Source organism: Oncorhynchus tshawytscha, linkage group LG02, assembly GCF_018296145.1.
Source record: "Oncorhynchus tshawytscha isolate Ot180627B linkage group LG02, Otsh_v2.0, whole genome shotgun sequence".
NCBI lineage: Eukaryota > Metazoa > Chordata > Actinopteri > Salmoniformes > Salmonidae > Oncorhynchus > Oncorhynchus tshawytscha.
This window is the reverse complement of record NC_056430.1, coordinates 29550874-29578347: the sequence shown is the minus strand read 5'-3', so window position 1 is coordinate 29578347 and position 27474 is coordinate 29550874. Positions and strand designations below refer to the sequence as shown.

At 42.1% G+C, this 27474-nt stretch overlaps 1 protein-coding gene across 1 annotated transcript in view; it reads left to right on the top strand.

The window, feature by feature from the left end:
* Nucleotides 1-16522: 16522 nt before the first annotated feature.
* The window catches only part of LOC112218306 (transcription factor EB), a 52879-nt gene continuing 41927 nt past the window's right edge, over nt 16523-27474 (top strand). The window contains 1 exon segment of the mRNA XM_042296265.1: nt 16523-16820. Coding sequence (XP_042152199.1) covers nt 16743-16820 — 78 coding nt within the window. The 5' untranslated portion in view covers nt 16523-16742.

Sequence of the window (27474 nt, the reverse complement as noted above, 5' to 3'; positions counted from 1 at the left end):
TAGTTACCATGACTAAACGGTCAAGTGAAATTTGACTGCCGTCATGACTCCGCTGGTGTGGCGGTAATACGGTCACCGTAACAACCCTATCTGAGTCCATATTTCCTCCTAAACGCATTAGAAGAAATCTGCAGGCCTCAATCCCAAATGAATTGACTCTGTCCAACTCAACACCACTTTATTGGCAGGAAAAACATGAACAACATTACCAAAGGAGAACGATAGGAATAGATGAGAAAATGAAGGTAGCCTACTGAATATGGATTGATTATATAACAATCCGCCTGTTATGTGAACGGGATGACGTAAAGACAAACTCTTTTTATATCCTACACACACACACACACACACACACACACACACACACACACACACACACACACACACACACACACACACACACACACACAGTATTCACACCCACACTTTCTCCTAGGCCGTTAAGTGAGGGTGAAGACACTGTAAAGACTATCTGTCTGTCCTACTATCCCTCCAGCTCAGTACTCAGACAGAGAACGTTTTTTCTAAAGTGCTTAAAGCTGTTGGATATCAGCACTTCCGTCAATGTTTAAATCACTCCTTCCCTTAGTGTTGATAGCAGCACCTCCGCTCGCTGTCCTCCCTCCTCTCTACGCTCCGTCTCAGCAGAACACTTATCTAGCAGGATTAGTAACGCTGGAAATCACAGCTATTTTAATAGGTACTATATGACACAGCTTTATTTGATAAAAACATTCCTCTTTTGCTCACAGGGAGATATGCACAGGCGCTGACATATTTTTTGTGTGATGGTGGGCTTGATTGTGCTTGTTTAATGTGTGTGTGCAGCATTCCTGTCTGGTGTTAAATTCACCAGAAACCCCTTCATGTTTGGTGATAGTAAAGGCGTTGCTGAGCAGATCCTGAGTTTCTGTTATAGTGACTCCCATGATGATGTCACCAGTATTAGCACCTTGAGACGGCACTCACCGAGACGGCCACCATCGGCAACAGCCCTCTACGCTCACTGACTAAGCTCCCAAAACATCTTACCCCTTCTCTCTCGCTCTCCCTCAGCCTTCCTCGCTTCCTGTTCTTCTCTCTCGCTCTCCCTCAGCCTTCCTCGCTTCCTGTTCTTCTCTCTCGCTCTCCCTCAGCCTTCCTCGCTTCCTGTTCTTCTCTTTCACTCCACCTCAGCCTTCCTCGCTTCCTGTTCTACTCTCTCGCTCTCCCTCAGCCTTCCTCGCTTCCTGTTCTTCTCTTTCACTCTCCCTCAGCCTTCCTCGCTTCCTGTTCTTCTCTCTCGCTCTCCCTCAGCCTTCCTCGCTTCCTGTTCTTCTCTCTCGCTCTCCCTCAGCCTTCCTCGCTTCCTGTTCTTCTCTCTCGCTCTCCCTCAGCCTTCCTCGCTTCCTGTTCTTCTCTCTCGCTCTCCCTCAGCCTTCCTCGCTTCCTGTTCTTCTCTCTCGCTCTCCCTCAGCCTTCCTCGCTTCCTGTTCTTCTCTCTCGCTCTCCCTCAGCCTTCCTCGCTTCCTGTTCTTCTCTCTCGCTCTCCCTCAGCCTTCCTCGCTTCCTGTTCTTCTCTCTCGCTCTCCCTCAGCCTTCCTCGCTTCCTGTTCATCTCTCTCGCTCTCCCTCAGCCTTCCTCGCTTCCTGTTCTTCTCTCTCACTCTCCCTCAGCCTTCCTCGCTTCCTGTTCTTCTCTCTCGCTCTCCCTCAGCCTTCCTCGCTTCCTGTTCTTCTCTCTCGCTCTCCCTCAGCCTTCCTCGCTTCCTGTTCTTCTCTCTCGTTCTCCCTCAGCCTTCCTCGCTTCCTGTTCTTCTCTCTCGCTCTCCCTCAGCCTTCCTCGCTTCCTGTTCTTCTCTCTGTTTGTCCCCGCTAGCCCATCTCTCTCTGTCTCTCTCACTCTCTGTCCCTCTTTGTCTCTCTCACTCTCTGTCCCTCTTTGTCTCTCTCTCTCTCTGTCCCTCTGTCTCTCTCTCTCTCTGTCCCTCTCTGTCTCTCTCTCTCTCTGTCCCTCTCTCTCTCTCTCTCTCTCTGTCCCTCTCTGTCTCTCTCTCTCTCTGTCCCTCTCTGTCTCTCTCTCTCTGTCCCTCTCTGTCTCTCTCTCTCTCTGTCCCTCTCTGTCTCTCTCTCTCTGTCCCTCTCTGTCTCTCTCTCTCTCTGTCCCTCTCTGTCTCTCTCTCTCTCTGTCCCTCTCTGTCTCTCTCTCTCTCTGTCCCTCTCTGTCTCTCTCTCTCTCTGTCCCTCTCTGTCTCTCTCTCTCTCTCTCTCTCTCTCTCTCTGTCCCTCTCTGTCTCTCTCTCTCTCTGTCCCTCTCTGTCTCTCCCTCTCTCTGTCCCTCTCTCTGTCTCTCCCTCTCTCTGTCCCTCTCTCTGTCTCTCCCTCTCTCTGTCCCTCTCTCTGTCCCTCTCTCTCTCTCTCTCTCTCTCACGGTCTCTCACTGTCTCTCTCGGTCTCTCTCTCTCTGTCTCTCCCTCTCTGTCTCTGTCTCTCTCTGCTAGCCCATCTCTCTCTCTCTGTCTCTCTGTTTCTGTCTCTGTGCGTGTGAATGTAGATGCCAGCTAGGTCAAAGGCAGGCATAGTTGTCATACTTTAAAGTGAGCAGCTCCCTGCTAATCCCCCCCCTGATGTGGCGAGAGGGGGAGGGACAGTCGAAGAGATTGGGAGAGAGTGAAAAAGCGAGTTGCAAAGAGAGAGATGTAATGTATGCCAAATGTATGACCATATTAGAGAGACATATTTCCCTCAGATTACACAGATCCACAAAGAATTCCAAAGCAAAACTAATTTTTATAAGAAATAATTGGCCCTGTGGCTGAATCTAGTTGATGATCCTTGATCTAGGTTATCTGGGATGATGGTGTTGATGTGTGTCATGACCAGCCTTTCAAAGCACTTCATAATTACAGATGTGAGTTCTACAAGGGGATAGTCATTTAGGCAGGTTACCTTGGATCTCTTGGGAACAGGGACAATGGTGGTCAGCTTGAAACATGTTGGGATTACAGACTGGGACAAGGAGAGATTGAACATGTCTGTGAAGACACCTGCCTGCTGGTCTGTGAATGCTTTGAGAACAAAAAATATATAAAGACAACTTTATCCCATTACTCAACAGTATGAAAGCAGATCTAATTAAATAGAAACAATCTTCCAGGTAGAATCAACCTCTTCAGAATGTCACGGCTCACAAAGCTTTTACATTCATTCTTGGTAATACTAACTACCCCACCGAAGACATTCTTTAACAAACTACTTGGTCATAAAATACTTTATATGGACAAATAAAACTCATAGAATGAAAAGGAAAGTTTTACATCTTCCTAAATCTGAGGGTGGTTTTAAACTTCCAGACTTGGAATTGTATCAACTCACCATCCAGGGCTTTTACTTGCGACATATAGTTAAATGCACTAAAGAGGAACAATGGGAACATATTGAAGATGCTCATCCCCTTAGTTCCAGTGAAGGGAAATCTTAACGCAACAGCATATAATGACATTCTAGACCATTTCTGTGCTGCCAACTTTGTGGCATCAGTTTGGGGAAGGGCCTGTACACAGCCCGGACCTCAACCCCATCGAACACCTTTGGGATGAATTGGAACACCGACTGCGAGTCAGGCCTAATCGCCCAACATCAGTGCCCGACCTCACTAATGCTCTTTGGCTGAATGGAAGCAAGTCCCCACAGCAATATTCCAACATCTAGTGGAAAGCCTTCCCAGAAGAGTGGAGGCTGTTATAGCAACACTGTCCCAACATCTAGTGGAAAGCCTTCCCAGAAGAGTGGAGGCTGTTATAGCAGCAAAGGGGGGACCTGTTATGCGGAGCGGAGCAGGTGAACCCAAGAGCAGACTCAGACGAGGAAACTGGGATAAGGTGACCAAGGTATTTATTGAAAAACAGGGGGAAGATGGGATGAAGGCCAGGGAAAGCTCTGGCAGGTTGCAGGGAGCCAGGTGCTGAGGCTGGAGCTGGAGCTGGAGCGAGGGCAGTTAGGGATGGGGAAGAAGGTCCGGAGAGGAAGCCAAGGAAACAGTAGAGTGGGGAGTCCAGGACAGGGTAGCAGGACTGACGAGACGTGGGACTGGAGACAGGGACCAGAGTCATAGTGGACAGAACTGTAGTGGAGAGGAAAACAGCGTCAGGCAAGGGAAAACAGGATCTATGCAGGAACAAATGGCTAAAAACGCAGACTGACTGAGCAGAGGTTACAATCTGGCAGTGTGGAAGTGGCAGGACTGAGTATTTGATTATGTCTTGATTATGGAACAGGTGCAGCTGGTGGGGATCTGCTCTGACTCCAGCACACCTGTCTCCGCCCACACAATCACACACAGAGAGAGAGAAAGAGGGAGCGAGCACTGGGGGAGTGGGGGCAGGTTAGGGAGACACAGGATGAGCAGTAGAGGGCGTGAGCAGATGTAACAGGACCAACTCCATATTAATGCCCATGGTTTTGGAATGAGATGTTCGACGAGCAGGTGTCCACATACTTTTGACCATATTGTGTACTATAAAGTACAAAAGCTATGGTCAGAATTAGAAAGTTGGCTGTCAAGAAGTATTGCAATGTAAATTAAGATTTAATCCGCCTGTCAGCATATTTCAAGACATGGCATATGAGTGCTGGAAATCAACCAATCCTCCGTCGCTAACACGATGGAAAGGTCAAATGCTTTATTATCTGAATTGTTGAAAGTGCGTGGGTGACGGAGAGAAACAATGGTTTAAAGTGATGAGAGTGATGCTGAAGATGGGGCTGTGAGCAGGTGGGTCTGGGCAGGGGTGATGTTGTGGATGTTTTTGTGCATCTGTATGTGTATGTTATGTATTGTAAAAAAAGAATAATAAAAACATTGGGAAAAAAGAACATGCCCTGGTATTCCGTCTGGCCCGGCTGCCAGACTGTTAATTGTTAATCTGTTTCAAAGTGTTGCTCCCATCGGAGCTCCCTTCATAATTTAGCTCTCATCCAGAAGGATTTACAGGAGATATTGCTCAAGGGGACATCGATTTCTTTTTCACCTAGTCTCCTCTTGATTTAAACCAGCAACCTTTCGGTTACTGGTCCAACTCTCTTACCCGCTAGGCTAGCTGATCACACAGTCTTCCAGAAAAACAGGGGCTTTCATGCAAGGCATAGTGTTATATTCCTTGAAGCGAACATTAAAGGCATTTCGCTCATTTGGGAGTTCTGCAGTGCGGGGCAAGTCATGTCTGGCAAGTCCTGCCACGTAAAGTGAGCTCAAAGGTATTGGGACAGTGACTCATTTTGTTGTTGTTTTGTCTCTGTACTCTACTTTGAAATTATATAATGACTATGAGGTTAATGATACAATGACTATGAGGTAAATTATACAATGACTATGAGGTCAATGATACAATGACTATGAGGTCAATGATACAATGACTATGAGGTCAATGATACAATGACTACGAGGTCAATGATACAATGACTACGAGGTCAATGATACAATGACTACGAGGTCAATGATACAATGACTATGAGGTCAATGATACAATGACTACGAGGTCAATGATACAATGACTACGAGGTCAATGATACAATGACTACGAGGTCAATGATGCAATGGCTACGAGGTCAATGATACAATGGCTACGAGGTCAATGATACAATGGCTACGAGGTCAATGATACAATGGCTACGAGGTCAATGATACAATGGCTACGAGGTCAATGATACAATGGCTACGAGGTCAATGATACAATGGCTACGAGGTCAATGATACAATGGCTGCGAGGTCAATGATACAATGGCTGCGAGGTCAATGATACAATGGCTGCGAGGTCAATGATACAATGGCTGCGAGGTCAATGATACAATGGCTGCGAGGTCAATGATACAATGGCTACGAGGTCAATGATACAATGGCTACGAGGTCAATGATACAATGGCTACGAGGTCAATGATACAATGGCTACGAGGTCAATGATACAATGGCTACGAGGTCAACGATACAATGGCTACAAGGTCAATGATACAATGGCGATGAGGTTAAACTGGAAACACTTATCTCCCTCACTAGCTTTAAGCACCAACTGTCAGAGCAGCTCACAGATTACTGCACCTGTACATAGCCCACCTATAATTTAGCCCAAACAACTACCTCTTTCCCAACTGTATTTAATTAATTTATTTATTTTGCTCCTTTGCACCCCATTATTTTTATTTCTACTTTGCACATTCTTCCATTGCAAAACTACCATTCCAGTGTTTTACTTGCTATATTGTATTTACTTTGCCACCATGGCCTTTTTTGCCTTTACCTCCCTTCTCACCTCATTTGCTCACATTGTATATAGACTTGTTTATACTGTATTATTGACTGTATGTTTGTTTTACTGCATGTGTAACTCTGTGTTGTTGTATGTGTCGAACTGCTTTGCTTTATCTTGGCCAGGTCGCAATTGTAAATGAGAACTTGTTCTCAACTTGCCTACCTGGTTAAATAAAGGTAAAATAAAAAATAAAATAAAAAATGATACAATGACTATGATGTTAATGATACAATGACTATGAGGTTAATGATACAATGACTATGAGGTTAATGATACAATGACTATGAGGTTAATGATTCAATGACTGAGGTTAATGATTCAATGACTGAGGTTAATGATTCAATGACTATGAGGTTAATGATACAATGACTATGAGGTCAATGATACAATGACTATGATGTTAATGATTCAATGACGATGAGGTTAATGATACAATGACTATGAGGTCAATGATACAATGACTATGAGGTCAATGATACAATGACTATGAGGTCAATGATACAATGACTATGAGGTCAATGATACAATGACTATGAGGTTAATGATACAATGACTATGAGGTTAATGATACAATGACTATGAGGTTAATGATACAATGACTATGAGGTTAATGATTCAATGACTATGAGGTTAATGATTCAATGACTATGAGGTTAATGGTACAATGACTATGAGGTTAATGGTACAATGACTATGAGGTTAATGGTACAATGACTATGAGGTTAATGATACAATGACTATGAGGTAATGATATTATGACTATGAGGTTAATGATACAATGACTATGAGGTTAAAGTGCAGACTGTCAGCTTTAATTTGAGGGTATTTCCATCCATATTGGGTGAACCTATAGAAATTACAGCACTTTTTGTACATTAACTCCCCCATTTTAAGGGACCAAAAGTATTCGGACAAATTCTCTTATACAGTATGTGTATTAAAGTAGGTCCCATATTCCTAGTACGCAATGATCACATCAAGCTTGTGACTCTACAAACCTGTTGGATGCATTTGCTGTTTGTTTTGTTTGTGTTACAGATTATTTTCTGCCCAGTAGAAATGAATGGTAAATAATGTATTGTGTCATTTTAGAGTCACTTTTACTGTAAATTAGAATAGAATATGTTTCTGAACACTTCTACATTAATGTGGATGCTAACATGATTACGGATTATCATGCATGAATTGTGAATAATGATGAGTAAGAAAGTTAGACACACATATATACTCCCCCTAAGACATGCTGAACTCTCACCATTACAAGAACAGGGGAGGTTAGCATTTTCTGGGGGGCGGGGTATGATACAGTATTTGTACATCTGTAACTTTCTGACTCAGTATTTGGTCCCACGAGGATAGTAAAACAAACCTGTGTGTGGGCCCAGCCTCCTCTCTCCATAGGCCATTGTCAGGAGCACAAGACTTTCTTGGTCAGATTTCCATCCCACACAGACGCTTGGGGATTGGTCAACAACAACCGGCATGCAGCTGCTCTAGCCAATCAGCAGGTTGCCTGCCCCAGCCCTGCCCTTGCCCCAAAATAACACTGTAAATACACTGCAGTCTCTATCAGGCTATTAAAGGTGCCCCAGTGTGTTTGCAAACAAGGCCTTGTTGTTAGCACGTATGAATGTGAGAACCATGCCTCCCAGTGTTTCAGTGAGCCTATGAGACGAGAGTTCAGTGCAAGTCTGTGTCTCCTCATACCGCTGAAACTAATGTCTGAATATATCCAGTAGGTTTGGATGCAAACCATAAGCTGAGGATGGAGAGACCCCAGCAGAGAGGTGGAAGAGGGGAAGCACTGGGTACGCTGGCCTTTTTTAAAGCACAACACGCTTCCCCTTAAAGCCTAACTAAATCAGCCTGCTGAATCTCTCTGTTGTTGGTGGTGTGTCACCCTGGGGCAGATCCTGATTGATTAGTCAAAGGCCACATTCTAAAACACACTGACCAACCAATCAATACGCTCGACATACAGCTCTGTCCACAATGCTCCCCAGAGCCATACTGTGGTGTGAGATAGAGTTTGGCCATCATAATTTCAACCAATAGCATTAGGATAAACATAACTATATTATATAACTAGAACACATAGCTGATAATACTCAAGGGCCCAGAGAATTTGCAGAATTCTAAATCCTGTTTGATTGAAGGTCCATAAAAATGTGTCGTATTGAAGAGGTCATGACCTTTAGAGAATTAACCTATGTTCCATTGTCCGAGGTCACATAGCCAGGAAATGCATACAACAACAGTGTTGTTGGTTCTAATTGGTTATATATTTAGTAAATGCTGTTCAGTGACAAAATTATCTCATCAGGGTACGAGAGACAATCAGATGTTCAGGATTTTCTTCTCCTTACTACCTAGCAACTGTCCCATTCACCTTCTTATCACTTTGATTATCACTTACTGTGGTATCACCATGGTTATCTGTATGAGTAACAGCTGCAACCCAGGAGGAGTTAGCTGAAACCCACTAGTTGGTCCAGCCCACCATGTGGGAAACACGGGCCGTGTTCGAGAGAATCAAATATCTGATTTATTCTGGGTCAACTGGGACTGACTGATCTACAAAATAGTTTGTGATGCAAGGTTTTTAATGTCACTTGCACAGTGAAATGCCTTTTGTACATCAGTGAATCACGGCTTGCTGGCAGTGCCGTCTGCAATGTTGAACAAGCCCACTGCCTTCCACAACAGCACTGAGGGGAGGAATTGGGGTTTTCTTTTGTCTTGATTTGTTTTGTCTGGTCGTTCCTTTGAGTGATCACATGACTTGAGGTTCTTGTAAACATGAACCCTGTGACCCAGGCAATCACAGGGTCGCTCTGTGTGTGTGAGTCAGTTGTTATGCAACCTCGTTTCTGGTAAAGGGAACCTCACACTTCCTGTAAAATCACTACTACATGAAGAAGGAGCTTTTCTCCTCTGTAGAGACTCTGAGGGGTCCAGCCTATCAGGGAGGTTGGTACAAAGATCTTTAGTGGTTCACCCTATCAGACGTGTCTGAACAGGATCGGTACAGAGACTCCGCTACACAGCCAACTGGAGGGGCCAGAAAAAAGACCCTCAGGGACACAGACTATGAGACCTTGGCGTGGTACAGCATAGTGGAGAGGTGTGGCTGGGGAGTGAACTGAGTCACTTCTCTGGGGTCAGGCTGTCGAGACACTGTCTTCCATCTCTCATCTGTGTGTCAACACCAGACCTGAATCGGGAAACAGGATAGGATCTCGTAAAGGGGCAAAATGGGAATGGGAAGTAGGTAGGAGCTGCCCTTAGCGACTGATACAGGGTCAGATGTTATTTCATTCCTCCCTCTAATGATTTAGGATTGTGAGTAGGGTAATCTGGTCAAATACTACCTAGAGTGCAGACTTGCACCAGCAGAGGGGGCTAAACTATTTTCTGAACAGACTGGAGAGAAACTCTTACCTGTGTACAGGTAGAATGTGTGGTTGTGGTGGGAGTGGGAGTGAGGGAGGGGGGTTAAAGGACACAGACTGAGTGAACACAGTGCACAGTTCCTGAATTTACAATCCACATATCACTTATTTTTTTAGTAAGCTATCATTCAACCAGTATCAACCTGTTTGGACCAACGTTTCCTTAAAATAATCACAAGGGCGGTTTAAAAAACGTTATCATTGTTGTCATGGTATGGGACATCTGTGATTCCGTTTGTTGTGGTTGTTCACCTAAATGGTTTGTGCAATGTTTGATTCTGCCTCTGTACTGATGCCTTTATGTCTCAGCAATGTCATTCCTTAGGCTGGTAGCTGATGGAAAATGCCCTCATTCATTTCCAGTCTATCATTGTTAATAGCAGAGGGAGTTGTTGCTCACATGATTGAACAGCATTCTGTCATGTAACAGACACCATTATGGTCTGCTACCATTCTGTTGAAGATACCAAGCACTATAAACATGTCATACCTGTGTGTGTTATCAGAGAGCCTTATCGCTCGGAGAGCCTTATCACTGTGGAAGTGTGTGTGTGGGCACTGTGGAAGTGTGTGTGTGTGTGTGTGTCAGTGGAGTCTGTGCGATTCAACGGCGTCACGCCCCTTCTCTCAATCAGAGACGTAGCTGCCCCCTCTTTCTTGGCATTTGTGTCTGTGTTTTTGTGTGCGTTTCAGCCATACTCACAGCTCACAGGGAAGGGGAATGGATTTCCCAGCTTGGGGGCAGAGTTCTGTGGGAGTTCTGTGTGTGTGTTTGACAGGGGGCATCTGCTGCGGGGTTCCGGACACTGAGTCCCCTTTGTTCCTCCCACGGACAGCGATATTCTGGACACCCTGGCATTCATTTATGAGGAGGAGGAGGAAACGCAGTTGGTTTGGGGAGGAAGGGGCAGTGACTAACCCTGTCCCTGTGACTCTTTGAGTGGAGAGGCGCGGTGTCACGAGCAGAGACCAGAGAGAGACTGTATAAGAGCTCAACCCAGCTAGCAGAGTACTCTCTCTGAGTGTCTGTATGAACGGTGTGTAGTGGTAGAGGTGTCTGGAATACAGACAGCATGTTGATCTGACGATTGTTGAATTGTCCTTCTCCCTGGTAAGGATGTAGGATCATCCGTGTCGTGATCTTTCCCCCCTTCTGCCTCTGTTTCCATCTGGCTGTGGGATTGTCTCTCTTTGGATATAATACGATACAATATGACTGGACTCTGGAATTTCCTTATGTGTTGGGTTGTGCTACTGACTGTATCAGCTGTTTGTGACTGGACAGTAAGCAAGAAATGAGATATAATTTGTCCCTGGGCAAATAGGTTGTTTGAATACATGCTCTGTGTGGTGGGTTGGTGAGTAGACTGGCTTCATTGAGTCACAGATATATCCTTGTATAATGGATAACTTGCCATGGAGAATGGAACAGTCATGTTTATATAAGATTGGATGGAAATCTCAGTTATGTACATCCGAACTGCTACTGCTACTGTAACTGTTACTGTAACTGTTACTGTAACTAGCTGTTACTGTTACTGCTACTGCAACTGTAACTGTTACTGTAACTGTTACTGTAACTGCTACTGTTACTGTAACTGCTACTGTTACTGTAATGAGTTGTTACTGTAACTGCTACTGCAACTGTTACTGTAACTGCTACTGCTACTGTTACTGTAACTGCTACTGCTACTGTTACTGTAACTGCTACTGCTACTGTTACTGTAACTGCTACTGCTACTGTTACTGTAACTGCTACTGTTACTGTAACTGCTACTGTTACTGTAACTGTTACTGTTACTGCTACTGTTACTGCTACTGTTACTGCTACTGTAACTGCTACTGTAACTGCTACTGTTACTGCTACTCTTACTGCAACTGTTACTGCTACTGTTACTGTAACTGCTACTGTAACTGCTACTGCTACTGTTACTGCTACTGCAACTGCAACTTCTACTGCTACTGTTACTGCAACTGATACTGCTACTGTTACTGCTACTGTTACTGTAACTAACTGTTACTGCTACTGCAACTGTTACTGCTACTGCAACTGTTGCTGCTACTGCAACTGCTACTGTTACTGCTACTGCTACTGTAACTGTTACTGCTACTGTAACTATTACTGCAACTGCTACTGTAACTATTACTGCTACTGTTACTGTTACTGCTACTGTTACTGTAACTACTACTGTTACTTCTACTGTAACCGCTACTGTTACTGCTACTGTTACTGCTACTGTTACTGTTACTGCTACCTCTATTGCTACTGTTACTGTTACTGCTACCTCTATTGCTACTGTTACTGTTACTGTTACTGTTACTGCTACTGTTATTGCAACTGTTACTTTTACTGCTACTACTACTGCTACTGCTACTGTTACTGTTACTGCAACTGCTACTGTTACTGCTAGTGTTACTGCTACTGTAACTAACTGTTACTGTAACTAACTGTAACTAACTGTTACTGCACCTGCTACTGTAACTGCTACTGTAACTGTTACTGCAACTGTTACTGATACCGTTCCTGATACTGCTACCGCTACTGTAACTGCGACTGCTACTGTTACTGTTACTGCTATTGCTGCTGTTGCTGTTACTGATACTGTTACTGCTACTGCTATGGTTACTTCTATTGCTACTGCTACTGTTACTGCTACTGCTACTGTTACTGCTGCTGTTACTGATACTGTTACTGATACTGTTACTGTTACTGTAACTGATACTGTTACAGCTACTGTTACTGATACTGTAACTGCTACTGTTACTGATACTGTTACTGATACTGTTACTGTAATTGCTACTGTTACTGTTACTGATACTGTTACTGCTACTGTTACTGCTACTGTTACTGATACTGTAACTGCTACTGCAACTGATACTGATACTGTTACTGCTACTGTTACCATTACTGATACCGTTACTGATACTGATACCGTTACTGATACTGATACTGATACTGTTACTGTAACTGCGACTGCTACTGATACTGTTACTGTTACTGCTACGGTTACTTCTATTGCTACTGCTACTGCTACTGTTACTGCTACTGCTACTGTTACTGCTGCTGTTACTGCTACTGTTACTTCTATTGCTACTGCAACTGCTACTGTTACTGCTACTGTTACTGTTACTGCTACTGTTACTGCTACTGCTACTGTAACTGTTACTGCTACTGCTACTGTAACTGTTACTGCTACTGCTACTGTAACTGTTACTGCTACTGTTACTGCTACTGTTACTGCTACTGTTACTGCTACTGTTACTGTTACTGCTACTGCTACTGTTACTGCTACTGTTACTGCTACTGTTACTTCTATTGCTACTGCAACTGCAACTTCTACTGCTACTGTTACTGCTACTGTAACTGTTACTGCTACTGCTACTTGCTTCTTTCATTGTCACAGTCAGTGAAAAAAAATGTATTTCGAAGCTTAATGTTATCTTCTGTCATTTTTCCCGAATTGGTAGTGTCCACTGGCTACTGATACTGCTTCTATATTAGGGCTATTATGTGTGTCTGTTGTATTTGGAAGTGAAATAGTAATTTCTCAGGTCTGAATCAGTTCCTGATTAGTGGGGCAGGATGAAAACCTGGAGTTCTGTGGACCTGAATGTGAAGAGCCCTTGTTTATGGTTTGTGGTTGATATGGATGTTTCCCTGGCCTAGTGTAACAGGAAGTTGTTGCCTCACTCCTGATCTTAGGAGTTGTGAAATCTAAGGCGATGAGGAAGGGAAACATAGAGTTGTGGTTGATTTGGTGATCTAGCCCTTTTGTCTTTACCTAAGACTGTTTTGAATATGAAAAGGACTGCACCTCTCATTGTAAAGTGTATTTCTCTCTTCGTCTTTTCCACTGACATAAAGATGTGGACAGGTGAAAGCAGCATCCTGGTAACGTACATGCTGATCTCCTCCTCTTCCTCCCTGTCGAGCATAAGGCCTCAGAAAGCCTCCGCCATGCCGGGTGGCCCTCCGCTTGCCCTCTGCTTTCTGATCAGTGCCAATGAAGGAGATGAAGCTACTTTGGGACTTGAGATCTACCCCATTTAAGTAATGTGCTGAGCTCATGGTTTCGGAGGGTAGGCCGGGATATGGGGGGTTATTTTTAGAGTTCTGTTGACTCCAAACTAACAGAACAGGAGATGAAGGGATGAATGTGTTATTAGTGTGTCATTTCTCCGTCTGTCTGCTAGTTCACTGAAATGGATTTCAGAACCTTACATGTTAAACCATAATATATGAGCAGCTTCATAAATCACAGCCTCCTCAGGTATATATGCCGTTGTGATGAATGCTTTCGAGAACTATTGCAGCCATATGGAAACTCCTCATCACATCATGCACATACGCACACACACCCACACGGTCCATTGCATCAATTGTTTTGGAAAGTGGAACTATTATAAGCCTAAGCATGTCCACCTGTTGCCTCACCATGGCCTATGATGCAAGACCACCTGACCAGAACAGTTCCTTCTACTACTGTACTATCACTATGTACTCCCTTCTACTACTATACTATCACCATGTACTGCCTTCTACTACTGTACTATCACCATGTACTCCCTTGTACTACTGTACTATCACCATGTACTCCCTTCTACTACTATACTGTCACCAGGTACTCCCTTGTACTACTGTACTATCACCATGTACTCCCTTCTACTACTGTACTATCACCATGTACTCCCTTCTACTACTGTACTATCACCATGTACTTCCTTCTACTACTATACTATCACCATGTACTCCCTTGTACTACTGTACTATCACTAGGTACTCCCTTCTACTACTGTACTATCACCAGGTACTCCCTTCTACTACTGTACTATCACCAGGTACTCCCTTCTACTACTGTACTATCACCATGTGCTTCCTTTGTACTACTGTACTATCACCAGGTACTCACTTGTACTACTGTACTATCACCATGTGCTCCCTTGTACTACTGTACTATCACCATGTACTCCCTTGTACTACTGTACTATCACCATATACTCCCTTGTACTACTGTACTATCACCAGGTACTCCCTTGTACTACTGTAATATCACCAGGTACTACCTTGTACTACTGTACTATCACCATATACTCCCTTGTACTACTGTACTATCACCATATACTCCCTTGTACTACTGTACTATCACCAGGTACTCCCTTGTACTACTGTAATATCACCAGGTACTACCTTGTACTACCTGAATGTGTATTGCTGCATCTCATTGGTTTCTCTCTCTCTCTGTCTGTAGTTTGCAGCCCACCCTCTCCGGGGTGTCTAGAGATGTAGAGATCAGTGTGAGGAGCACAGCCCCATCTTTCCCAGCAGCACTTTCTCACCAAGAGGTAACATTATGTGTGTGTGTGTGTCACTGTTTGCTTCTCACTGTATGTTTATATCTCTGTGTGTTCCTGTGTGTTAGATACTGTATTCAGAGAGAAGGGGAGAAGCAGGGTGTGCCAGGGCTCATTTAAAAAAGGATTGCTATGTGAATGTGACTTCCCTGGTTAAATCATGGTTAAAAAAGAGAAGGCGAGCGATTGAGATATTCCTGGTCAGGTGGTATGACGTGCTAGTGATCCATCTTAAAGGAACTGGTGCCTGGGGTCACCTGGATTCACCTGCTCCTGACTCCTAACCTTTCTCTGTCCCTGTAGAGAAGCAGGGAAACCCCCCAACTCTCTGTTCCCTCTCGGGAGTCTCTGTGGTTGAGTCTTCTCAAACTACCTCTCCTCTCACAGAGTGGATACAGGCCGGCTCTGTCTGTGATCTCAGACGATGGTCGGTGTGTGCTTTGTGTGTTTAAAGTGTATTAGGTGTATCTGCTCTGAGGGTGAGCATCAACTGTATACCATACACTGTCTCTCGCAGTAAAGGAGGGAACCACAGAGGAAGTGGTGAGATGTGTGTGTTTCTCACTACCTACAGCGGTGTCTTGTATTGGATGACACTGCATCTGATGTAACCAAAATAAGATTCAGTAAAATGTCCCTATCATTTCCCATCAGACACCAGCCAAAGCTTCAGACTGAGAAATAATGGTTTTCAAATACCTGCGAATCAGATACAGTCGCTATTCAATTATACTGAATATCTATTTCTTGTTTTAGCTACAGTACATCAAAACAGACCCTGGATCAGAAAAGTCAGTGACAATACAGGAGCAGGGTTATGGTGTGTGTGTCTTTGGGGAAGTGTTGGGGGTCTGTGGGTTTGTCGTTTAGAAGTTTAAGGTTAAGTTGTGTGTGTATAGTCAGAATCATGGTTAGGGTGTGTATCCATGGTCGTCGGATGCAGCTGTTTGTGTGCGTGAGACCAAACGGTAAGGAACAGGGGACTCACACTGTCACCATAGCAACTCTGACACATGACACCCCACCCTGACACCCCACTCGTCTGAGGTGTGTAGGTCTGCCGGTAACGGCTGTGTACCGGCTGTATGTTGGCATGCCACGGACACATTAGTGGAAGGTCTGTGTTCTGTGACAAGTGTTCCACACGGGCCCACGCACGAGACACAACACACAAGGGGACGGGCACAGGTACCAAATCTGACAGATCTCTCACCCACTCCTTCCTACTACCACATGCACACACATACACTCACGCACGCACGCACGCACACAGGGCTCAGGGGAACAGGGTGTTCTTCAAAAGGGGAACAGAGAGTGAGGAGTTATTTTGGGCTTTAGGTCGGGCCGGCAGACATTTCACAGCAGAAAGGTGTGTGTGTGTGTGTGTGTGTGTGTGTTTGTGTGTGTGTGTGTGTGTGTGTGTGTGTGTGTGTGTGTTTGTGTGTGTGTGTGTTTGTGTGTGTGTGTGTGTGTGTGTGTGTGTGTTTGTGTGTGTGTGTGTGTGTGTGTGTGTACAGTCTTGTGTTTGTGGTAGTGAGAAGAGGGGTAGAAGTCTGTATGATTTTAAACCTGTGCCCGTCCCTTACTGGACAATCCTGGAACCCCCTTACCCAGGAATGACCACTCTGTACTGATTGATTGGAACCTGGCTGAGATGAGCAGGAGGGCTGATTACACTCCAGTAAGATTACTACACTGTGTACTGGACACACTCGACATAATGCTGAGGGAGGTAAACATGCAGGATTTCATTCATACTTCTTCTGTTTGCTTGTGTTATTCATACAAATATCTTACACAGTATTTGTGAGCATTGAATGGATATCAAAGGAGGATGGGACCGGAAAGAGTTGTCATTGATCTTAACCCGTTGTGATGCCATGCACGAAGATCAGTTAGTTGTTGTCACTTTGTCACATCATGAATTGGCACCCGGACAGCCTATCATATCATGGTTTCCTTTATATGTTGAAATATAAACAGGTGTCTGTGTGCATCTATATCATCTTTCTATTCATGACGGTATTAAACTTACATGAAAACTGTTGTACCAATGTTAAACTGTGTGTGTGTGTGTGGTTGTGTCTCTCTATGTGTGTCCTTCTATTGTCTATATTCATGTGGGTAACTCCAGGTGTGTGTGTCCTTCTATTGTCTATATTCATGTGGGTAACTCCAGGTGTGTGTGTCCTTCTATTGTCTATATTCATGTGGGTAACTCCAGGTGTGTGTGTCCTTCTATTGTCTATATTCATGTGGGTAACTCCAGGTGTGTGTGTCCTTCTATTGTCTATATTCATGTGGGTAACTCCAGGTGTGTGTGTCCTTCTATTGTCTATATTCATGTGGGTAACTCCAGGTGTGTGTGTCCTTCTATTGTCTATATTCATGTGGGTAACTCCAGGTGTGTGTGTCCTTCTATTGTCTATATTCATGTGGGTAACTCCAGGTGTGTGTGTCCTTCTATTGTCTATATTCATGTGGGTAACTCCAGGTGTGTGTGTCCTTCTATTGTCTATATTCATGTGGGTAACTCCAGGTGTGTGTGTCCTTCTATTGTCTATATTCATGTGGGTAACTCCAGGTGTGTGTGTCCTTCTATTGTCTATATTCATGTGGGTAACTCCAGGTGTGTGTGTCCTTCTATTGTCTATATTCATGTGGGTAACTCCAGGTGTGTGTGTCCTTCTATTGTCTATATTCATGTGGGTAACTCCAGGTGTGTGTGTCCTTCTATTGTCTATATTCATGTGGGTAACTCCAGGTGTGTGTGTCCTTCTATTGTCTATATTCATGTGGGTAACTCCAGGTGTGTGTGTCCTTCTATTGTCTATATTCATGTGGGTAACTCCAGGTGTGTGTGTCCTTCTATTGTCTATATTCATGTGGGTAACTCCAGGTGTGTGTGTCCTTCTATTGTCTATATTCATGTGGGCAACTCCAGGTGTGTGTGTCCTTCTATTGTCTATATTCATGTGGGTAACTCCAGGTGTGTGTGTCCTTCTATTGTCTATATTCATGTGGGTAACTCCAGGTGTGTGTGTCCTTCTATTGTCTATATTCATGTGGGTAACTCCAGGTGTGTGTGTCCTTCTATTGTCTATATTCATGTGGGTAACTCCAGGTGTGTGTGTTCTTCTATTGTCTATATTCATGTGGGTAACTCCAGGTGTGTGTGTCCTTCTATTGTCTATATTCATGTGGGTAACTCCAGGTGTGTGTGTCCTTCTATCCTCCCATTCCTCCTCCTGCAGCGTTGCTGTGCCCCTGCCATGGAAATAGACAGCTGCCTTTTTATTCTCTGGCACAGATGACCCACAATCCAGTTATAAACACACCCCTTATTTAGCTCTGCCCTGGGCAGAGACTGTAATAAGGAGTGTGGGTGTGTGGGTGTGGGTGGGTGGGTGTGCAGCCCTGATTTAGCTGCTGTGGGATGGCCGTTATAAGGAGCTAGCGTCAATGGCACCACCACAACTATAAATACACTCACACACATTAACAACCTGAGCTGATGTTCCAGCTTCTGTTCTCTCTGTCTGTCTGTGTGTCCGTGTGTGTGTCCGTGTGTGTGTCCGTGTGTGTGTCCGTGTGTGTGTCTGTGTGTGTGTCTGTGTGTGTGTCCGTGTGTGTGTCCGTGTGTCTGTGTGTGTGTCTGTGTCTGTGTGTGTGTCTGTGTCTGTGTGTCTGTGTGTGTCTGTGTGTGTGTCTGTGTGTGTGTGTGTCTGTGTGTGTGTCTGTGTGTGTGTCCGTGTGTGTGTCCGTGTGTGTGTCCGTGTGTGTGTCCGTGTGTCTGTGTCTGTGTGTGTGTCTGTGTCTGTGTGTGTGTCTGTGTGTGTGTGTCTGTGTGTGTGTGTGTGTCCGTGTGTGTGTGTGTTTGTGTGTGTGTACATCTCTGCACATGTACAATGTATGTGTAATTCCCAATGCTTGTACAATGTATGTGTAATTCCCAATGCTTGTACAATGTATGTGTAATTCCCAATGCTTGTACAATGTATGTGTAATTCCCAATGCTTGTACAATGTATGTGTAATTCCCAATGCTTGTACAATGTATGTGTAATTCCCAATGCGTGTACAATGTATGTGTAATTCCCAATGCTTGTACAATGTATGTGTAATTCCCAATGCTTGTACAATGTATGTGTAATTCCCAATGCTTGTACAATGTATGTGTAATTCCCAATGCTTGTACAATGTATGTGTAATTCCCAATGCGTGTACAATGTATGTGTAATTCCCAATGCTTGTACAATGTATGTGTAATTCCCAATGCGTGTACAATGTATGTGTAATTCCCAATGCTTGTACAATGTATGTGTAATTCCCAATGCTTGTACAATGTATGTGGAATTCCCAATGCTTGTACAATGTATGTGGAATTCCCAATGCTTGTACAATGTATGTGGAATTCCCAATGCTTGTACAATGTATGTGTAATTCCCAGTGCTTGTACAATGTATGTGTAATTCCCAGTGCTTGTACAATGTATGTGTAATTCCCAATGCTTGTACAATGTATGTGTAATTCCCAATGCTTGTACAATGTATGTGTAATTCCCAATGCTTGTACAATGTATGTGTAATTCCCAATGCGTGTACAATGTATGTGTAATTCCCAATGCTTGTACAATGTATGTGTAATTCCCAATGCGTGTACAATGTATGTGTAATTCCCAATGCTTGTACAATGTATGTGTAATTCCCAATGCTTGTACAATGTATGTGGAATTCCCAATGCTTGTACAATGTATGTGGAATTCCCAATGCTTGTACAATGTATGTGGAATTCCCAATGCTTGTACAATGTATGTGTAATTCCCAGTGCTTGTACAATGTATGTGTAATTCCCAGTGCTTGTACAATGTATGTGTAATTCCCAGTGCTTGTACAATGTATGTGTAATTCCCAGTGCTTGTACAATGTATGTGTAATTCCCAATGCTTGTACAATGTATGTGTAATTCCCAATGCTTGTACAATGTATGTGTAATTCCCAATGCTTGTACAATGTATGTGTAATTCCCAATGCTTGTACAATGTATGTGTAATTCCCAATGCTTGTACAATGTATGTGTAATTCCCAATGCTTGTACAATGTATGCTGTGTGTCTGTGTGCACGTGTATTTATGTTAGTACGTAAGTATCTGCATGAATATCAGCGAGTACACGTGTTTGTGTTTGATTCATCTTTAGTGTAGTTCAGTTCTAATCACTGACCCTGCCCCCCTCCTGTCTGTCCCCACCCACTCTCTAATGAGAGAGAGCTTTGAAACCAAGCCACTGTGACATCACAGCGCCCGGCACACAATGGCTGCTTTTTGCACACACCGCGTCACAGATGCCTGAAAAACTGAGTGTATGCCAGGCAACTGGAGGGCCATGTGGGAGAACCCACTGCCGGGTAGCGGTTTGTCAGTAAGTGAGATGTGGAAGGAAGTGAAACCATGTGTGTCAGCAGCAGGAGAGGGGAAGTAGAGAGGTACAGTATATGTACAGTATATTAATCTATGTATTACGTATCATTGCTACCATGCAAAGCTACATGTACAGTGCATTCAGAAAGTATTCAGACCCCTTGACTTTTTCCACATTTTGTTACGTTACAGCATTACTCAAATTGATTAAATCGTTTTTGCTCCCTCATCAATCTACACACAATACTCCATAATGACAAAGCAAAAACAGGTTTTTTTTTGTTTGTTTGTGCAAATGTATAAAAAAATATAAAAAAGAGAATTTTGAGAGTCTTTGGGTGCCTTTTGGCAAACTCCAAGAGAGCTGTCCTGTGCCTTTTACTGAGGAGTGGCTTCCGTCTGGCCACTTTCATCAAGGCCTGATTGGTGGAGTCCTGCAGAGATGGTTGTCGTTCTGGAAGGTTCTCCCATCTCCACAGAGGAGCTCTATCAGAGTGACCATCAAATTCTTGGTCACCTCTCTGACCAAGGCCCTTCACCCCGATTGCTCAGTTTGGCCGGACGGCCAGCTCTAGGAAGAGTCTTGGGAGGTTCCAAACTTCTTCCATTTTAAGAATGAGGAAGGCCACTGTGTTCTTGGGGACCTTCAATGCTGCAGAATTGTTTTGGTACCCTTCCCCAGATCTGTGCCTCGACACAATCCTGTCTCGGGGCTCTACGGACATTTCCTTTGACCTCATGTCATGGTTTTAGCTCTGACAGGCACTGTTAACTGTGGGACCTGATATAGACAGGTATGTGCCTTTCCAAATTATGTCAAATCAATTGAATTTACCACAGGTGGACTCTAATCATGTTGTAGAAACATCTCAAGTATGATCAATGGAAACAGGATGCACCTGAGCTCAATTCCAAGTCTCATAGCAAAGGGTCTGAATACTTATGTAAATAAGTTATTATGGGGTATTTTGTGTAGATTTCTGAGATGTTATATATTTAATCTATTTTAGAATCAGACTGTAACATAGCAAAATGTGGAAAAAGTCAAGGGGTCTGAATACTTTCGAATGCACTGTAACTGCCAAAATAAAGTAAACACCAACATAAAGTGTCTTAATAGGGTGTTGGCCCACCATGAGCCAGAACAGATTCACTGTGCCTTCATATAGATTCTACAAGTGTCTCTGGAACTCTATTGGAGGGATGTGACGTCATTCTTCCATGAGAAATTCCAGTTGGTGTTTTGTTGATGGTTGTGGAAAACGCTGTCTCCAGAATCTCCCATAAGTGTTCAATTGGGTTGATCTGGTGACTGAGACACACACACCATTTAAACCCCCTATGCATCGTTGAGGCCCCTCTTTCAAAGTCACTGAGATCTCTTCTTCTAGCCATGTTAGACAAAATAATGACAAACTGGGCATTTTATACATCACCCTTAGCATGATGAAATGTTCATTGCTTAATTACCTCTGGAAGCACACCTGTGTGGAAGCACCTGCTTTCAATAAACTTTGTATCCCTCATTTACTATGTCATCATGGTGAGCGTGAACAGAGTGTGTATGAGAGTGAGAGAATGCACTGGCAGCACTGAGCATTGAATGAGGTGGTGTCCCGTAGCGTAGCTCAACCAGATAGAATTTTTGCAATTTTCTCATAATATTTCCAATCGTTTACCTTGGGGTAGGAGTAAAAAGTATATTTGGAACTGAACATGATTAACTACGTTGAGTGTTAGCATGCATTAGCATTAAGCTAAGCTAAACTTTGCCATATCACACAGAGGTTTGCTTCTGATTTTTTTATTTTTTATTTTTTTATTTCACCTTTATTTAACCAGGTAGGCTAGTTGAGAACAAGTTCTCATTTGTAACTGCGACCTGGACAAGATAAAGCATAGCAATTCAGCTAGCATTCTAAGCTAAACCAGCTAGATCACATTGAGACATGCTGGGAGACTAGCATGTTGAACTAAACCAGCTAGATTACAATAAGATGTGCTGAAATCATTGGCATGCTAACATGAAGGGCCAATTCGTCAGGGACTTTTTTTCTATTGTGTTTTTGACAGTACATTTGTTTGTGTGTAACTCTGTGTTGTTTTTGTCACACTGCTTTGCTTTATCTTGGCCAGGTCAGAGTTGTAAATGAGAACTTGTTCTCAACTAGTCTACCTGGTTAAATAAAGGTGAAATAAAATCAATAAAAATGAAGCTCAACTAGATCACCAAGATGTGCAGGAAATATCATCATGCTAAGCTAAACTTAGGAGTGGACTTGTCCCTCTGGCTGGCATTCCTAGGCGAGCCGATTGAGTTTGAAAATGTAATCACCCAATTCGTCAGAGCCTACAAATACAACCAGAGGCATTGTGTCTGTCAGTGTGTAGCTAGTGGTAGTAGTAATAGTGGTAATGAGTTTTTCTTAGTCAGGTCCTGTTTCTGATGTAGCGTATTTGCAGAAGTAAAAGTGATCGAATTAGAAGTGCATGTAGTGGTGTAATAGTGTTAATAGTAGCAGAGTAGTAGTGGTGTAATAGTGTTAATAGCAGTAGTAGTGGTGTAATAGTGTTAATAGCAGTAGTAGTGGTGTAATAGTGTTAATAGTAGCAGTAGTGGTGGTGTAATAGTGTTAATAGTAGTAGTGGTGTTATAGTGTTAATAGTAGTGGTGTTATAGTGTTAATAGTAGTGGTGTTATAGTGTTAATAGTAGTGGTGTAATAGTGTTAATAGTAGTGGTGTAAAAGTGTTAATAGCAGTAGTAGTGGTGTAATAGTGTTAATAGTAGCAGTAGTGGTGGTGTAATAGTGTTAATAGTGGTGGTGTAATAGTGTTAATAGTAGTGGTGTAATAGTGTTAATAGTAGTGGTGTAATAGTGTTAATAGTAGAGGTGTAATAGTGTTAATAGTAGTGGTGTAATAGTGTTAATAGTAGTGGTGTAATAGTGTTAATAGCAGTAGTAGTGGTGTAATAGTGTTAATAGCAGTAGTAGTGGTGTAATAGTGTTAAGAGTAGCAGTAGTAATGGTGTAATAGTGTTACTAGTAGTGGTGTATAGTGTTAATAGTAATAGTGTTAATAGTAGCAGTAGTAATGGTGTAATAGTGTTAATAGTAGTGGTGTAATAGTGTTAATAGTAGTAGTAGTGGTGTAATAGTGTTAATAGTAGCAGTAGTAATGGTGTAATAGTGTTAATAGTAGTGTTGTAATAGTGTTAATAGTAGTAGTGCAAACGTGTTAATAGTAGTAGTAGTGGTGTAATAGTGTTAATAGTAGTAGTAGTGGTGTAATAGTGTTAATAGTGGCAGTAGTGGTGGTGTAATAGTGTTAATAGTAGCAGTAGTAGTGTTGTAATAGTGTTAATGGTGGTAGTAGTAGTAGTGGTGTAATAGTGTTAATAGTAGCAGTAGTAGTGGTGTAATAGTGTTAATAGTAGTAGTAGTAGTAGTGGTGTAATAGTGTTAATAGTAGTGGTGTAATAGTGTTAATAGTAGTGGTAGTGGTGTAATAGTGTTAATAGTAGCAGCAGTAGTGGTGTAATAGTGTTAATAGTAGCGGTAGTAGTGGTGTATTAGTGTTAATAGTAGCAGTAGTAGTGGTGTATTAGTGTTAATAGTATCAGTAGTGGTGTAACGGTGTTAATAGTAGTGTTAGTGGTGTATTAGTGTTAATAGTAGCAGTAGTAGTGGTGTATTAGTGTTAATAGTAGCAGTAGTAGTGGTGTAATAGTGTTAATTGTAGTGGTGTAATAGTGTTAATAGTAGCAGTAGTAGTGGTGTAATAGTGTTAATAGTAGCAGTAGTAGTGGTGTAATAGTGTTAATAGTAGCAGTAGTAGTGGTGTATTCGTGTTAATAGTATCAGTAGTGGTGTAACAGTGTTAATAGTACTGGTGTATTAGTGTTAATAGTAGTGGTGTAATAGTGTTAATAGCAGTAGTAGTGGGGTAATAGTGTTAATAGTAGTAGAAGTAGTGGTGTATTAGTGTTAATAGTATCAGTAGTGGTGTAACAGTGTTAATAGTAGTGGTGTATTAGTGTTAATAGTAGTGGTGTAATAGTGTTAATAGCAGTAGTAGTGGGGTAATAGTGTTAATAGTAGTAGAAGTAGTGGTGTATTAGTGTTAATAGTATCAGTAGTGGTGTAACAGTGTTAATAGTAGTGGTGTAGTAGTGTTAATAGTAGTGGTGTAATAGTGTTAATAGCAGTAGTAGTGGGGTAATAGTGGTAATAGTAGCAGTATTGGTGTAATAGTGTTAATAGTAGCAGTAGTAGTGGTGTAATAGTGTTAATAGTAGTGGTGTAATAGTGTTAATAGTAGCAGTAGTGGTGTAATAGTGTTAATAGTAGTGGTGTAATAGTGTTAATAGCAGTAGTAGTGGTGTAATAGTGTTAATGGCAGTGGTAGTGGTGGTTTAATAGTGTTAATAGCAGTAGTAGTAGTGGTGTAATAGTGTTAATAGTAGTGCTGTAATAGTGTTAATAGCAGTAGTAGTGGTGTAATAGTGTTAATAGTAGCAGTAGTAGTGGTGTAATAGTGTTAATAGTAGCAGTAGTAGTGGTGTAATAGTGCTAATAGTAGTAGTGGTGTAATAGTGTTAATAGTAGTAGTGGTGTAATAGTGTTAATAGTAGCAGCAGTGGTGTAATAGTGTTAATAGCAGTAGTGGTGGTGTAATAGTGTTAATAGTAGTGGTGTAATAGTGTTAATAGTAGCAGTAGTAGTGGTGTAATAGTGTTAATAGTAGTAGTGGTGTAATAGTTTTAATAGTAGTAGTAGTAGTGGTGTAATAGTGTTAATAGTAGTGGTGTAATAGTGTTAATAGCAGTAGTAGTGGTGTAATAGTGTTAATGGCAGTGGTAGTGGTGGTTTAATAGTGTTAATAGCAGTAGTAGTAGTGGTGTAATAGTGTTAATAGTAGTGCTGTAATAGTGTTAATAGCAGTAGTAGTGGTGTAATAGTGTTAATAGTAGCAGTAGTAGTGGTGTAATAGTGTTAATAGTAGCAGTAGTAGTGGTGTAATAGTGCTAATAGTAGTAGTGGTGTAATAGTGTTAATAGTAGTAGTGGTGTAATAGTGTTAATAGTAGCAGCAGTGGTGTAATAGTGTTAATAGCAGTAGTGGTGGTGTAATAGTGTTAATAGTAGTGGTGTAATAGTGTTAATAGTAGCAGTAGTAGTGGTGTAATAGTGTTAATAGTAGTAGTGGTGTAATAGTTTTAATAGTAGTAGTAGTAGTGGTGTAATAGTGTTAATAGTAGTAGTGGTGTAATAGTTTTAATAGTAGCAGTAGTAGTGGTGTAATAGTGTTAATAGTATCAGTAGTGGCGTAATAGTGTTAATAGTAGTGGTGTAATATTTTTAATAGCAGTAGTGGTGTAATAGTGTTAATAGTAGCAGTAGTAGTGGTGTAATAGTGTTAATAATAGTAGTAGTAGTAGTAGTAGTAGTAGTGGTGTAGTAGTGGTGGTGTAATAGTGTTAATAGCAGTAGTAGTGGTGTAATAGTGTTAATAGCAATAGTAGTGGTGTAATAGTGTTAATAGCAGCAGTAGTGGTGTAATAGTGTTAATAGTAGTGGTGTAATAGTGTTAATAGTAGCAGTAGTGATGTAACAGTGTTAATAGTAGTGGTGTAATAGTGTTAATAGCAGTAGTAGTAGTGGTGTAATAGTGTTAATAGCAGTAGTAGTGGTGTAATAGTGTTAATAGTAGCAGTAGTGGTGTAACAGTGTTAATAGTAGCAGCAGTAGTGGTGTAATAGTGTTAATAGTAGCAGTAGTGGTGGTGTAATAGTGTTAATAGCAGCAGTAGTGGTGGTGTAATAGTGTTAATAGCAGTAGTGGTGGTGTAATAGTGTTAATAGTAGCAGTAGTGGTGTAATAGTGTTAATAGTAGCAGTAGTGGTGGTGTAATAGTGTTAATAGCAGCAGTAGTGGTGGTGTAATAGTGTTAATAGTAGCAGTAGTAGTGGTGTAATAGTGTTAATAGTAGCAGTAGTGGTGTAATAGTGTTAATAGTATCAGCAGTAGTGGTATAATAGTGTTAATAGTGGCAGTAGTGGTGGTGTAATAGTAGCAGTAGTAGTGGTGTAATAGTGTTAATAGTAGTAGTGTAATAATGTTAATAGTAGTGGTGTAATAGTGTTAATAATAGCAGTAGTGGTGTAATAGTGTTAATAGTAGTAGTGGTGTAATAGTGTTAATAGTAGTGGTGTAATAGTGTTAATAGTAGCAGTAGTGGTGTAATAGTGTTAATAGTAGCAGCAGTAGTGGTGTAATAGTGTTAATAGTAGCAGCAGTAGTGGTGTAATAGTGTTAATAGTAGTGGTGTAATAGTGTTAATAGTAGCAGTAGTAGTGGTGTAATAGTGTTAATAGTAGTAGTGTAATAGTGTTAATAGTAGTGGTGTAATAGTGTTAATAATAGCAGTAGTGGTGTAATAGTGTTAATAGTAGTAGTGGTGTAATAGTGTTAATAGTAGCAGTAGTGGTGTAATAGTGTTAATAGTAGCAGTAGTAGTGGTGTAATAGCAGTAGTAGTAGTGTATAGTGTTAATAGTAGCAGTAATAGTGTTAATAGTAGCAGTAGTAGTGTTGTAATTGTGTTAATAGTAGCAGTAATAGTGGTGTATTAGTGTTAATAGTAGCAGTAGTAGTGGTGTAATAGTGTTAATAGTAGTGGTGTAATAGTATTAATAGTAGCAGCAGTAGTGGTGTAATAGTGTTAATAGTAGTGGTGTAATAGTATTAATAGTAGCAGTAATAGTGTTAATAGTAGCAGTAGTAGTGGTGTAATAGTGTTAATAGTAGCAGCAGTAGTGGTAGTTGATGTAGTTGTGGTTTGTGTTTGGCTGGTCCTGGTAAGGTGGTGGTTGTCTGTGTGCTGCCATGCTGTAGTAGTGATGGCGCTTGGAGTCAGAACGCTGTGCGTGCATTTGGACCAGCCAGTATGCACAAAGCGGGCACTGA